Here is a 14,893-nt window from a genome sequence, read left to right on the forward strand (position 1 = left end):
GAGTGGGCATGGATTTGATCAAAATACCTTATATGCATGTATGAAATTCTCAATAAAGTTTTTGTAAAAATTAAAAAATAAAAATAACTTAAAACAAAAAATTTAATCATTAAAAAAAGAGAGTGCCTTCTGGTTCCCACTTTGTGTGTGTGTCTGTGTGTGTGTGTGTGTGTGTGTGTGTGTGTGTATAAGTGTATTGCTTGCACCCATAAGTGCACCCATGTCTTGCAAAACACATGGAGGTCAGAAGAGGGCATTGAAGGCATTGAATATCCTGGAACCAGAGTTAGGATGGTTGTTAGCCACCATGTGGGTGCTGGAAATCAAACTCAGGTCTTCTGCAAGAATAGTCAGTGTTCTTAACCACTGAGCCATCTCTCCAGCCTCTGGTCCCTGCTTTCTTAAAGTGTCTTGTATGATATCACTTTGTAGTCTCTCTTCTGGATTTTCTACCACTCCACTGCACTGGATGTAGCATGGGTGTATGTGTGTATGCACAGGCCATGGCACATTTGTGAAGACAGCTTTCAGAGTCCATTCTCTCCCTCTACCACAATGGGTCTCAGGGATTGAACTCAGATTACCAGCCTTGGGATCGAGTGTCTTTACCCAGTGAGTCATCCCACCAGCCCATAAACTTCTTTATTTTGGGCGGGGGGGCTTTTTGAGACAGGGTCTTCCTGTAGCCCCAGCTGGCCTGGAACTCACTATGTAGACCAGGCTGGCCTTGAACTCATAGAGATTCACCTGCCTCTGCCTCCCAAGTGCTGGGACTAAAGGCCTGTGCTACCATGCCCAGTTAAACGTCTCTTTTTTATTCAATTTTTTTAAAACTTTTTTTTTTTGGTCTTTTTGAGACAGGGTCTCCCTGTAACCCCAACTGTCCTGGAACTCACTATGTAGACCAGGCTTGCCTTGAACTCACAGAGATCCGCCTGCCTCTGCCTCGGGAGTGCTGGGATTAAAGGTGTGCGCCACCACGCCCAGCTGTAAATATATTTTTATGTAACCTTCTTCAAATTATTTCTGAAAAAAATGTGTTAAAAATTGCAGGCTAATCTCTGTGAGTTCAAGGCCAGCCTGGTCTACATAGTGAGTTCCAGGCCAGCTTGGGTTACAGGGAGACCCTGTTTCAAAAAGACTAAAAAAAAATTCCTCTCTTTGGAATAATAAAAATATTCTAAAAATTTTTTGATACACACACTCAGGCTTTCCATTTAACTCCATCCTCTTAAATCTCAATTACATTTTCAGCTTCAGTTGATAAAAATCATGGTCTTCTAAGAATACTTTAAAAAAAGCAATATAGCCTTTCTGCTGTGTGCCTGCTGGTAGCTGCCGAAATGGGGAAGTTCATGAAACCCGGGATGGTGGTGCTGGTCCTACCTGGACGCTACTCTAGATGCAAAGCCGTCATCGTGAAGAACATTGATGATGGCATCTCAGACCGCCCTTATAGCCATGCTCTGGTGGCTGGAATTGACCACTATCCCTGGAAAGTGACAGCTGCCATGGGCAAGAAGAAAATTGCCAAGAGGTCAAAGATCAAGTCTTTCATTAAAGTTTATAACTACAGCCACCTCATGGCCACCAGGTGTTCTGTGGACATCCCCTGGGACAAAACTGTGGTCAACAGGATGTCTTTAGAGGCCCAGCTCTGAAATGCAAGGCCAGATGTGAGGCCAAGGTCAAGTTTGAGGAGGAATACAAGACAGGCAAGAACAAGTGGCTCTTCCAGAAGCTTCAGTTCTACTGTAATTTTGTTTCCATCATTAAAAATAAGAAAAGAAAAAAAAGAAAAGCAATATAACAATATTTCCAAGAATATAAATATAACTAAGCTGCAGGTTGTGACTACAAGACAGAAGTCCTATATATCACTTAGGAACAAAGAGAAACAAGTTTATTTTCCCCAACCTGAGTCTGATGTCAGTCATAATGAACTAAAAAATTCTAAAATTAAAAAAAATTTGTTATATGTGTGTGTGTGTGTGTGTGTGTGTGTGTGTGTATGCCATGTGTGTGGAGGTGCCCTAAGAGGCAAGAGAAGTGTTGGATCCCCTTGAGCTAGAGTTACAGGTAGTTGTAAGCTACCCAAGATGTGTTCATGTGTTCAGGAACCGAGCTTGAGTCCTCTGGAAGAGCAGCAAGCTCTGAGCCATCTCTCCAGCCCTTGTCGGTTGGTTGGTTGGTTTGTTGGCGGGAAGGGTTATATATGTTTCTGTCTGGGTTTGCTTGTTTATTTGTTTCTTTGTTTGAGACAAGGTCTGACTAAGCTAAGCCAGGCTACCTCCAACTCCAGATCCTCCCATCTCAGCTTCTGGAATGCTGGGTGACAGGCATTCACCACCATGCTCAGCTCTCTACATTGCTAATGTGCCAATTACAACATTGTTCTACATAACATTCTATACCTGTGATAAAACACTGACCAAAACTAACTTGGGAAGAAAGGATTCATTTGACTTACAGCTCACAGTCCATTATCAAGGGAAGCCAAGGCAGGAACTCAGGGCAGGAGCTGAAGCACAGGCCATGGAGGATCACTGCTTACTGGCTTGTTCCTCTGGCCTATGCTCAGCCTGCTTTCTTATACAACTCAGGACCACCTGCCATGAGGTAGCACCACCCACAGTGGGCTGGGCCCTCCCACATCACTCAACAATCAAGAAAATACCTCAAAGACATGCCCACAGGACAATCCCATAGAGAAAGTTCCCCAGTTGAGGTTCCCTGTTTCCAGAAGTGTCAGGTTGACAGCTGAAGCTATCCAGCACAGACATGATAATCACGGACATGCCTGTGTGCTTCCCAGACTCCCTTCACTGGACAGTGCTTATCTTGTTTCAAACCTTTGTAGCTTCCTTTTGTTCCCTTGATTGCTCATTAATGAGGTACTACACACACACACACACACACACACACACACACACACACACACACACGGACTCAGACGAGTGCATACATGCATACAAACAGTCAAGACTTCAGGATAGGTTGAGAGATAGCTCAGAGGACCTGAGAATCCCTAGAACCATGTAAAAAGCCAAGTATAATCTCAGCAGTAGGAAGTCAGAGACAAATCCCTGGTCTCACTGACCAACCATTTTAGCAGAATCAGAAAGCTCCAAGCCACCGAGAAGCCCTACCTCAAAGGAAAAAACAGCCTCTAGAAGAGTAGTGCCCGAGGCAAACCTCTGACCACCACATACAAGCACATACACAAAAGTCTCTCACACACACACACACACACACACACACAGGGAAAAAGACTACAGAGAGGGTAAGAAACAAACAGAACCTAGGTTATTCCTTTACCTTCTCTCCCTCTCTGTCCGCAGATCCCGCCCTTAAGCCTTCATCAGCTGCTGAGCCTTTGGAATGTGGAGTTCTGACATTAAGGTCAGGATGAGATATCCTTAAAGGTAGGTCCCTGATTCACAGGGAGCAGGGCAGGACCATGGTGAGTCAGTGCTTGGAACTTAGTCATCTAGATTCTCTCTGGAAACTTCTAAACCTGTAGCCTTTGGGATTCCTTGTTCTGGAGTAAAGGAAACTGAGGTTATGGATTTCAAAACCTTGCTGTCTCGTTCACTGTAGCTAACTGGGCAAAACCAGGGGAACACCTAAACGTATTACAACTGTGCTTTAAAAACAAAGGTCTGCTGTAATGGTGGTACACTGTAATGGTGGTCTGTTGTAATGGTGGAGGCTGAGTAAGAAGGATAGAAAGTTTGAGGTTAGCCTGAGCTACAGAATGTGACCCTGCTTCCAAACAACAGTAAGAGCAAGGCATAGTGCTATACAACTTTAATCCCAGCAGTCAGGAAGCAGAGACAGGGAGGTCTCAATGAATTTGAGGCCAGCCTAGTCTACATAAAGAGTTCCAGACAAGCCTGGTCTACATAGTGAGACCCTGTCTCAAAAATCAAACAAAAACCCACAATAATAAAATAAAACTAAGATCTTTAGCCACTGCTGTGTACCCACAGAATCATGAGGCCTTTGCGTCCTGTCAGGCCTCACTCCCCACCCTTCTGCCCTTCAGATGAGATACCAACAGGTCAGGCTCCTATATCAACCAGTTCCAACTAAACAAGGCATTACAGTGTCCAAACAGATGTCATGTGTTTGTTTTTCTTTTTTGAGACAAGGTCTCTAGCCTAGGACTGGCCTCAAATTCATTATGTAGCCAAGGCTGGCTTCAAACTCTTTAACCTCCTGCCTGAGTCACACCCAATTCATTCTGTGCTGTGAACTGAACCCAAGGCCTTGCACATGCTAGGCAAGCGTTCCACCAACAGAGCTACGTTCCCCAGCCCTAGCTACACATCTTCCTGAGAGCTCAGAAAATTCTTGAAATTTCCTTTTATGATTGCTATTTTTTTTATTGTATGGTACTGAGGACTGAACGTGGAGCCCCACATATGCTGAGCAAGCGCTCTACCACTGGGCTACAGCCCCTGGTCTCTTTTACATTTTGAGATGTAAGAGTGAAACCACGGAGGACAAGTCACGGCCTTTGGGTTGCAACAGCAAGAGGTTTATTCAGGACACAGGTACCTGTGGGCACAAAGTCTCCTCGGAGGACTTGCGCACCCCAGGTTGAGTTCAGGGGGTTTTTATAAGGCAGAAGCAGGGTACAGAAGCAGAAACGCGGTTATTGGTTAATTTCAAACACACATAGTAATTTTACCAGTAATTTCAAAGGTATGCAGGGGTATGGGGTAAGGTCCGGGGCTGAGGGGAAATAGGATTGCTAAATGGGAGGTGACCTCAGAAGCACAGACGTTTTCTAAAGATTTCCTGGTATCGGGCCCCCAGGGTGGTCAGGAGTTCTGTCTTGTTTATGGCTTCATCTGTGAGGCTTGACCGACGCCTGCCTGTCCTGCAGCCTTTTGATAAGGCTGGTTCTGGTTTTTGTTAAGTTTTAACAAGTGGGCTGTGGGCCCCTGAGCACTCATGGTGCCTAGTTTCTTTTTAGGGGTTTTTATAAGGCAGAAGCAGGGTACAGAAGCAGAAACGCGGTTATTGGTTAATTTCAAACACATATAGTAATTTTACCAGTAATTTCAAAGGTATGCAGAGGTATGGGGTAAGGTCCGGGGCTAAGGGGAAATAGGATTGCTAAATGGGAGGTGACCTCAGAAGCACAGACGTTTTCTAAAGATTTCCTGGTATCGGGCCCTCAGGGTGGTCAGGAGTTCTGACCGTAAAGCCAGTTTACAGCTTGATCTGTGAAGCTTGACCGGCGCCTACCTGCCTTGCAGCCTTTAGATAAGGCTGGTCCTGGTTTCTGTTAAGTTATAACAAGTGGGCTGTGGGCCCCTGAGTACTCATGGCATCTAGTTTCTCTTTATTTTTCAGAGACAGGGTCTCACTAATGTGTTCAGGCTAGTCTTGAACTTGCAGTCTTCTTGGCTTATGTATAAGCCTTAGTAGCTAGAACCAAAGGCTATTAAGCCCAGCCTCCCCTGCCTCTAGTCCTGTTTTAAGGTTTTGAGTTTGTCTCGTTTCTGTTTATTTGGGCTTTTTTAAGACATTTTATTTTAAATTATGTGTATGTGTCTATGAGGGTATGTATACCTGTGTAGAGTGCCCAAGGAAACCGGTTAGAGGCATCAAATCTTCTGGAGCTGGAGTTACAGGCAGTTGTGACCAGCCCAGTGTGGGAGCTGGGCAAACTCAGGTCCTCTGCAGAGCAGTTCATGTTCTTAATCACTGAGTCCTCTCTCCAGCTCCTTGTCTGGGCTTTTGGAGGCAGGGTCTCAATGTCTGGAAAAGCCTTGAACTTATGATCCCCCTGCATCAGTCACCTAAGTAGCTGGGATGGCAGGGCGAGGCCTCATACCCAGCTTCCCCTGTTTTGGATGAGTATTGCTGATATAAGGAATCCCTTGATAGCCTTACCTGCCTTCCAGTAACCAGGCTGTCAAGCAGACATGTGACTCACACTGGAATGAAGACTAGCTGCTTTGTTCAAGCCTCTGAGAGCACTGCTACAACCTGCCAAGGCCTGTCTGTGGGGACAGTTAGCTCCAGACTGTGCCCTTGCACGTTCAGCACAGTGGCTGATTCATTCTTGATGATGACGGGTGCATCTATTAGCTCTTGTTGAGCTAATCATTTGATTCTAAGAGCAGAGGGCTCATCGGTGGCTCCTCCATTCTAGGGCTTGGGAGAACTCAAGGTTATTTGGATAAAAGGACCTGACTTCATTGGGACTGTGTCACAGTGCCTTGGGTGTTTCCCACACAGGGTAAAGTGGATAGTGATCTTCCCTGACCCCACCCTGCCTTGTTTCAGGGTGTGTGATCCAGTTGGCTCAGAGCTGTGTAAGGGAAGGGAAGCCAGGACTAAACAAACCAGGACTAGTTGGCACTTTTCTGCTGTGTCAGGAGCTTAGACAGATTCCCAAGCTCCATCCATTTCACTTTACCTGAGATGTTTCCTGTTTTTTATTCTTTCCTTTTTGTTTAAGATTTATTTATTATTTGTATATGTGTGAGCCTAAATAAATTTATGTGCACTGCATGCACACAGGAGTCCCAGGGGGCTAGAAGAGGGCATCAGATCCCCCGGACCTGGAGTTACAGGTGATTGTGAGCCACCATTTGGATGTTGGGAACCAAAACCTTGGTCCTCTACAAGCAGATTAAGTGCTCTTCACTGCTGAACCAAACTTCCTGCTCCTATTTTGTTTATTGAAATAGAGTTTACATACAGTAAAATGTACCCTTTTTCTTGTTCAGAATGGAACACTACAGTCATATAGCCATCACTGCATTCAAGAACTAGAGCAGAGACTACTAAAGTGACACCCTCTCCTGGCCTCCATGGGCTTTGCACTATATCCACAAACTCACACACACACACACACACACACACACACACACACACACACACACACACAGACACAGACACACACACACACACAGAGGGAGAAATAAAATGTAAATCTTTTTTTCTTTTTTGAGAAAGGGTAAAACTATGTAGCTTTGGCTATCCTGGAACTCCCAATGTAGACCAGGCTGGCCTCAATCTCACAGAGATCCACCTGCTTCTGCACCCCTCCCCCCAAGTACTAGGATTAAAGGCATGTGCCACCATGCCTGGTCCCTAAATCTTTTTTTTTTAAGAACTAAAACATTTCCACCACCCTCAAAAGAATTCCCCTGTGTCCCATTTGTAGTATCTCCCCAACCCCTGATAAATGCTGATCTACCCACATACTTTTGCCTTTTCTAGAAGGTCATAGAAAATGCAACTATACAGCCATTTGAGCCTGGATCCTTTCACTGATATAATGCATTTAGGGTACGGTGACATTTTTTCCCTATATTTGTGGATGGATGGCAACTTGTAGACTTTGAAGAATATTCAGCTTCTAATGGCTGTTAGTAATTATTCATAAAGCCTCAGTAAAAAAAAAACCCACTTGTTATATAAGCATAGGCTTACTTTTTAAACTACATTTTGTGTTCATATGTATATGTGTGTACATATGGAAATCAGAGGACATCTTTCAGGAGTCAGTTGTCTTCTTCCACCATATGGTTTCCAAGGACCAAACTCGGGTCATCAGGCTTCACAGCAAGTGCCCTTACCTGGCCCTAAACATAGTTTTTTTCTTTCCTTAGGCTTTGCTTTTTAATATTTATTATTATGTGTATGTGTCTGTATCTCTGTTAGGGTGTACCCTTGAGTGTGGGTGCCCTGAGAGGCCAGAAGCATTGGATTCCCTAGAGCTGGAGTTACAGATGATTGTGAGAAACTCAGTGCAGATGCTGGGAACTGAATTCAGGTCCTTTGCAAGAGCAGTACAAGTGCTTTAATCACTGGGCCATCTCTCCAGTCCACTTCTGTTTTATCGAGATAGTGTTTTGTTCTGCATCCCAGGCTAGCCTGGAATTCATGATCCTCCTGCCTCAGTCCCTTTAGTGCTGGGATAACAGGCATGTACCATCATGCCTAGCTTGAACATGGGTTTCCCCTAGGAATGGGACTGGATGCTCACAGAGCTGTCATGTTTTTGAAGGTCTTTAATGGACAGGTAAAAAGTTGAAGACAGCAGTAACATAATTCTTTAAGGCTTTATTGTCATTTGAGTCACATCAGACACAAGCTGAGTGCTCACCCCGTGCACTCAGCGTGGTGAGCTCTTCAGAGTTTTACTCCCCAGGGCAAGTCACATGACCCCTCAGCTCCTCAGATGTAAAGCAGGGGTAATGATAGTCCAACTGCATAGGGTAGTTGTGACAAGTTAATGAGTTAATAGGAGCTTGGGAACATGGCTCAGCAGTAGAGCCAGCCTAACATATGCCAGACTCTGGGTGTCAATTCAGAAAAAAGAAAGCATATACACGGAACCCTTGAAACCAGCCTCCAATTGGTCCTCTACTGGCTAGTCCTCTAATACTCTTCATTTCCATACTCTCTGAGTTCCATCTCCTAGCAGATGATGAGAAAATTTTCCTTTTCTTGTCTTTTTTGTCTCCCTGTAGCCACAGCTGGCCTAGAACTTGCTATGGAGACCAGGCTGGCCTCCATCTTACAGAGATCTGCCGGCCTCTGCCTCCCAAGTGCAGGGATTAAAGGCATGTGCCACCATGCCAGGCTTAAAGTCCATTTTTATCTCCACTTTATAGAAGACAAACCTACTCCAAAAGAGATCAAGCAATGATCACACAGGCAGGAAAGACACAAATAGTGGATGTAGGACTCGATCTCAGACATTTGCCTGCTTAGTTCCTGTCAGTCAGGGATGGAGGGAACAGACTCTGTGTGTGTGTGTATCTGTCTGGCTGGCTGTGTCTTTGTGTCCATGTGTATATAGATTTATTTCAAGCCTAATGTAGTGGCCCACTCCTATAATCCCAGTACTCATGAGGATAAAGCAGGAAGATCAGAAGTTGAAGGCCAGCTTGAGCTGTAAAGTGAATCCAAGAGGGTGAGACCCTGCTTCAAAAAATGTTACATCCGGGCAGGCATGGGCATAGTGGTATACACCTTTAATCCCAGCATTCAGGAGACAGAGGCAGGCAGATTGAGGTCAGCCTGGTCTACATAGCAAGTTCTGAGCCAGCTGGGGTTACAAGGAGACCCAAAAAAAAGTTACAATATTAAAAATAAAATACACCTTCATAAACATGCCCCAGCATTACTCAAGGAACAGGGCGTTTCCAGCCTTGAGGTCCCCAAACACAAAGATATCCCTCACACCATGTGTTGGGCAAGATATTGCCCTCCCATGTTGCAAGAAACCTTAGTAAAAATCAGACAGGCTCACCCACAACCACACTGCAATTCTCCAGTAAAGTCAAACTATAAATGTGAGTAATTCCACACACTCTGGGCTTCCCCTCAAGAATGGCCCTCCTGCTTTTTACTGTATACATTTTATTTTTATTCATTTTTGAAATTTATGTATATGAGTGTTTTGCCTGCATGTGTACCTGTGCAATGCCCCTAGAGGCTAGAGGCATTGGATCCCCTGGAACCAGAGTTAAAGCTGGTTACCAACTGCCATGTGGGTGTTGGGAACCAAACCTGGGGCTTTTGGAGGAACAGCCAGTGCTCCTAACTGCTGAGCCATCTCTCCAGCCCCTATTCACTTTTTTTTTGAGGCAAGGTCTCACGTTGTAGCCCAGGCTTGCCTGACATTCCTGGGTGCTGGGATTACAGGTACACGCCACCACAGCAGGTTCTCCTACTATTTATGTAACATGTTAAATGTATTCTCTCCCCCAAGCATTGGTTCAGGGTCCCTTCTGTGCTCAATCCCAACCCATTCTCTTAGGTGGGCCAGTCCTGGTGCAGAGTCTTTACAGATTCTGGTCTGGTTTTCTTGGGGTCAGTGTAAGCAGGAAGAGCCAGAACACCCTCCCCCTACCCCCCAACTCTATCTCCACCCCACCCCGACCATCTAGTGAAGCCCAGGGTCATCTTTCTCAGGGGGTCTCAGGCTGCCCCAGGGAGCGCTGATTAGTCTCTTGTGATACAGAAAGATCACATCAGCTGTCCTCCACTAAACACAATGCCTAGCTATCCCTTCGAGAATGCCTCATTTGTTCCTGGTCTTGAGCTCCTCTCAGATGCTGACTAACTAACGTCAACTTCAGAGTCCTCAGGGGGCGGCAGGTACAGCTGCCATTCCTATGTTACAAATGAGCACACTGAGGCTGGGGTAGCTAAGTTACCAGCCCAAGGTCACACAGCCTTGGGGTGGGGTGGGGGGCGAAACCTATTGTCTGGCTGCAGAGCCCGCGTCCAGCCTTGGCTCTGACCTCCAGGCAGTTCCTCCCCCAGCAGGAGCCACCACTGCCTACCCCAACTTCCCGCGCTTTCCCTTTCTGATCCTCCTTTCTCCTTCCTCAGCTGTGCCCTTGACCGCATCATCCCAGACTTTCAAAGCCAATAGGATCCTGTCACAGAGAAAGCAGATGTCCTTAGAAGACCGCTGTCCCCCGAGAGCATATAAAAAGCACCACTCAAAGCATCTGGGACTATTCATGAAGCACTCGCTGCGGTCTTCCAGGCACTGCAGACACACGCAGAGGAACCCAATCTCTGTCCTGGAAGCAAACTTAGGCCTGGCGCGATCCCCCGGCGGCGGTGAGCCTCGGTCTCGGACCCTCGTCTCGCTTTGGTACCAGCCTGTGTGGCCAGGGAAAGGGGCAGTCTAGAGGCCACAGAGGAAGAGGGGAGGGTACGTGTATCGCCAGGACCACTACGCGGGCGAGATGAGCACTGACAGGGCTGTCAGCCTACGTCCCGCCCCTTCCGGGAGCCGCGTAACGTCACCAGTCCTCTCGCTGGGAGAAGGATGCAGGCCCGCGGCTGAGGAGGCGTTGCGGAGTACAGAGCGGAAGGGGCGTGTCCCCGCGCGGGAGGCCGTTGGCAGACCGGCCCCGCCCCGGATGTGCCGCGTCACGGAACGGGCTTCGGTTATTGGGCGGGGCGGCGACGTGGGCGGGGCAGAAGGTTCTGGAGTGGGCTGGCGGGCTCTGGAAGCTTCCGCCGGACTGGTATATAGAGTCCGGAACCGGGCGGCGGCGGAGCCGGGGGACGGCGACTGCTGGACGGCTGCCGCAGTGGGGCTATGGGCAAAGACTACTACCAGACGCTGGGCCTGGCCCGCGGCGCATCGGACGAGGAGATCAAGCGGGCCTACCGCCGCCAGGCGCTACGCTACCACCCCGACAAGAACAAGGAGCCGGGCGCCGAGGAGAAGTTCAAGGAGATCGCTGAGGCCTACGACGTGCTCAGCGACCCGCGCAAGCGCGAGATCTTCGACCGCTACGGAGAGGAAGGTGCGCGTGCGCGTGCGCGGCCGGGACGTCCCCGCCGTTTGACAGGAGGGGAGACCCGGGCCTCGGCGGGATGTCTAGGGGCCGCGCCGCCTCCGCCCTTGGGAGGAGGAGCCCTGGGCGCGGCGCTGGCACGGAAGCTTCTAGCACGTCTGCCGCGTCCCGGGTGCCTGCCCCAGGGCGGAGGCCGTGATCGCCGGTGTGTGAGGACTCAAATCGTCCTAGTGTTTTGTTTCTCTCGTCTCGCTAGCCCGAAAGTGTAGAATAGCCGTTTGCTGAATGCTTACCCTTCCTGGCCTTTCCAGTGCAGTATGTAGGCATGGGAGGATGGGGCAGTCAAGTGGCAGGGTCTGGGTAACACTCATCTTGAGGTTTGTGCCACCGACATGTCGCCATGAAGCGGGAAGTGGTCTGTTTCCTGTTGCTGCTGCAGCAGATACTGCCGCCGTGGGAGTCAAAGGTTCGTCCTTGACTTCCTGGAACAAGCTAAAAAGAAAAAAAAAAAAAAAAACACCCAGGGTTTTGTACTGTTACGTTATTCCTGTGTCTGCTGCAGCAAATACGCCCGCCGTGGGAGTCAAAGGTTCGTCCTTGCCTTCCGGGAAAAAGCAAAAAAAAAAAAAAAAAAAAAAACCTCCAGGGTTTTGTACTGTTACGTTAAACCGGAGCCGAATGCTGTGGTTCATGACCACTACTTGGGAAGCTGAAACAGGAGCATTGCTGTGAATTTGAGGCTAACCTGAGCTATATACAGTGAGATAAGGTTTCATAAAAGACCAGATGTGACAATCCCAGCACTTGATTGAATCAGGAGGATTGTTCCGAGGCTAACCTGAGCTGCATATTGAGCCCCCCCCCAAAAAAAAAACCTAGGTAAAATTTGGACTTTATGTTTTTGAGACAGGGCCTCATTGTGTAGGCCAGGCTAGCCAGGAGCTCAAATATGCCAGCCTTTTGTCTCCCAAGTGCAGAATTAAAGGCATTTGTCACCATGATCAGCTTCCACAAATCTTTCTTTAAAGAAGCTGAGGGTCTCGGCTCTGCTACTGAGCTCCATCAGTAACCCTGACTTCTGTTTTGCTCTCCAGGCCTAAAGGGTGGTGGCCCCAGCGTGGGTAACAGTGGTGGTACTAATGGTACCTCTTTCAGCTACACATTCCATGGAGACCCTCATGCCATGTTTGCTGAGTTCTTCGGTGGCAGAAACCCCTTTGACAACTTTTTTGGGCAGCGCAACGGGGAGGAAGGCATGGATGTCGACGACCCATTCTCGGGCTTTCCCATGGGCATGGGTGGCTTCACCAACTTTGGCCGCTCCCGCCCTGCTCAAGAGCCCACCCGGAAGAAGCAAGATCCCCCAGTCACCCATGACCTTCGGGTCTCTCTTGAAGAGATCTACAGTGGCTGTACCAAGAAAATGAAAATCTCCCACAAGCGACTGAACCCTGATGGAAAGAGCATTCGAAATGAAGATAAAATACTGACCATCGAAGTGAAGAGGGGTTGGAAAGAAGGGACCAAAATCACCTTCCCCAAGGAAGGGGACCAGACCTCTAACAACATTCCAGCTGACATCGTCTTTGTTTTAAAGGACAAGCCACATAATGTCTTCAAAAGAGATGGCTCTGATGTCATTTATCCTGCCAGGATCAGCCTTCGGGAGGTAAGGCACAAGGTGGGCAGTGTCTTGAAAGGAGACAGATGCTGTGGGGAGCAGTGAGCAAAACCAGCCAGGGCTCTGTTGTGCTGGCAGCACGGGTAGCTTTGGAGGCAGGCTCTCCACCTAGGTGTGGTGGACCCGATTCGCTTCAGATGGCCTGGAGGAGTCAAGCTAGCTTTCACCTGACATTGTCCTTTTCCTTCCCCAGGCTCTCTGTGGCTGCACAGTGAACGTTCCCACTCTGGACGGCAGGACCATCCCTGTTGTATTCAAAGATGTCATCAGGCCTGGCATGCGGCGGAAAGTTCCTGGAGAAGGCCTCCCTTTGCCCAAAACCCCGGAGAAACGTGGGGACCTCATTATTGAATTTGAAGTGATCTTCCCCGAAAGGATCCCCCTGACATCCAGAAGCGTCCTCGAGCAGGTTCTTCCCATATAACCCAACAGCATTCCCCAAGGACTGAGCCAGGGACCTTTCTAGAGCTTGAGGATTTCCAGACCGTTCCACCAGTTGTGCACTACAAGAGGGCGGGAGGGCCCAGGGAGGGCTTTCGCTCTGCCTGATGTTTTCTGCAGCATATATTACAATCTTTCAAAGTCGAGCACTAGACTTAAGTGGTTTTTCGAGGGATAGGCAGGCTGTGGGAACAGCAGCCCTCCCACAATGGATCCACTCTGCACTTCCAGCCCCTGCCCAGGGGTGTGAGGCAGGCCTGCAGCTAAACTCGCTGTCTTTGTTGTCCCTTTGCTTCTGACCATTGTGTGACAGAGACCCACCATCTTGGTTGCCAGACCACCCTGTGCACTCGTCAATATCTGCTGTGTGAGCAGGTCTTGTATTTGAATTTGTCCCCATACCTCTTCCCCTGAAGAATCCTGTCTTCTCTTTGGCCATCTCAAATTGAGACCAGTTATGTGGGACTGCCAGGCCAGCATCACAAGCAATACCTCGTTGTAGGACCACAGGGCCAGCCTGGAGTGAACAAGTCTCCATGCTCTAGGGTCCTGGCCAGCTAGGAGGTTCCCTGGACCTCTGGCTCTGCCGAAGCCAAATGGCTGGCTTTTGGGTCACACACTTTGCTGGTTCAAAGGCCATCTGGGGCTTCCTGGTGGCCCAAGTCATTTTGTGTGTGTGATGGACTCTGGACTCTCAAAAGGATCTAACCCTTTTGAATTTTGCACAGCCCTCAGTACAATCCCTTTTGATAAAAGGGTCTTTGCTTCTGATGACAGAAGCACTGGGAAGTCTGTAAATACGTTTTTATAATTCCACGCGAAGCTGATGTGTACTCAGATGAATGCAGACCCTGGCAACCCCTGCTGTCTGTCCAGGGCCGTGATGGAATCAGACAGATGTCGGGAGTGAGGGCAACGGGAGTGAAGGAGTCTGTTCTCTGAAGCCATCCTGGTGCTCTGACCTTCTGGCTCATTGTAAGTCGCCACTGCCGACACGAGACCAAAGTGTGTGACTTGTCATTATGCAGCATGACAGCATTAAAGACTGATGCTAAACCTCAGGAGAGCAGTCCTGCGACTCTGTTGAGGGCTCTGCTGGGATGGGTGGGATGTGGTGAGTGGTGGGCAAGAAGCAGCCACCAAAGAAAACAAAGTCTCCGTTCCTGGGCCATAAACTCTGAATCTCAGCCTCACAGCCACGCACAATAGAGCCAGCTCAACGTGAAGATTAGGATTGAGGTTGGGGCCGGGGTGGACCCAGACTCCTTCCTCTCCCAGGGTTTTCGCTGTTTCTGGGGACCCAGTCACCATCAGGGCCAAGGGTTAATGTGGGATCTATCTGCCTGGGTATGGGGCAGGCCTGGCCAGACCAGAGCTAGGATACCAGCTGCTTAGAGCCAGCCCAGGGCCAATTCTGCCCTGGAGAAAGTCCATTTCCTTCTACCTACTTCATGCATGTGTCATGGGA

General features: G+C 48.5%; 1 protein-coding gene and 2 pseudogenes across 2 annotated transcripts; all 3 read left to right on the forward strand.

Annotated features, from left to right (window-relative positions):
* LOC103751903 overlaps positions 1–1,284 on the forward strand; it is a 15,061-nt pseudogene extending 13,777 nt beyond the window's left edge.
* A 59-nt stretch (positions 1,285–1,343) lies between these two features.
* Positions 1,344–10,420, forward strand: LOC103751904 (annotated as a pseudogene).
* Positions 10,421–10,970: 550 nt separating this feature from the next.
* Positions 10,971–14,486, forward strand: Dnajb1 (DnaJ heat shock protein family (Hsp40) member B1). Of its 2 annotated transcripts, none has more exons than XM_008855395.3 (3): positions 10,971–11,312; positions 12,398–12,972; positions 13,178–14,486. In XM_008855395.3, the coding sequence occupies exons 1-3, from the start codon at positions 11,102–11,104 to the stop codon at positions 13,406–13,408; spliced, it is 1,017 nt and encodes a 338-aa protein (XP_008853617.1). In that variant the 5' UTR covers positions 10,971–11,101; the 3' UTR covers positions 13,409–14,486. The 2 variants fall into 2 exon arrangements, with proteins under 2 accessions (XP_008853617.1, XP_008853618.1); XM_008855396.3 differs by lacking the exon at positions 10,971–11,312 and adding an exon at positions 11,384–11,769.
* The last annotated feature ends 407 nt before the right edge of the window (positions 14,487–14,893 follow it).

Source organism: Nannospalax galili, unplaced genomic scaffold (assembly GCF_000622305.1).
Source record: "Nannospalax galili isolate Female #2095 unplaced genomic scaffold, S.galili_v1.0 scaffold47, whole genome shotgun sequence".
Lineage (NCBI taxonomy): Eukaryota > Metazoa > Chordata > Mammalia > Rodentia > Spalacidae > Nannospalax > Nannospalax galili.

Excerpts from the sequence above, each read along its gene's own strand:
- Dnajb1 (XM_008855395.3), top strand. The coding sequence starts at position 11,102 with ATGGGCAAAGACTACTACCAGACGCTGGGCCTGGCCCGCGGCGCATCG. Across the intron at positions 11,313-12,397 it reads CGACCGCTACGGAGAGGAAG|GCCTAAAGGGTGGTGGCCCC; the intron begins GTGCGCGTGCGC and ends TTTGCTCTCCAG. Across the intron at positions 12,973-13,177 it reads CCAGGATCAGCCTTCGGGAG|GCTCTCTGTGGCTGCACAGT; the intron begins GTAAGGCACAAG and ends TTCCTTCCCCAG.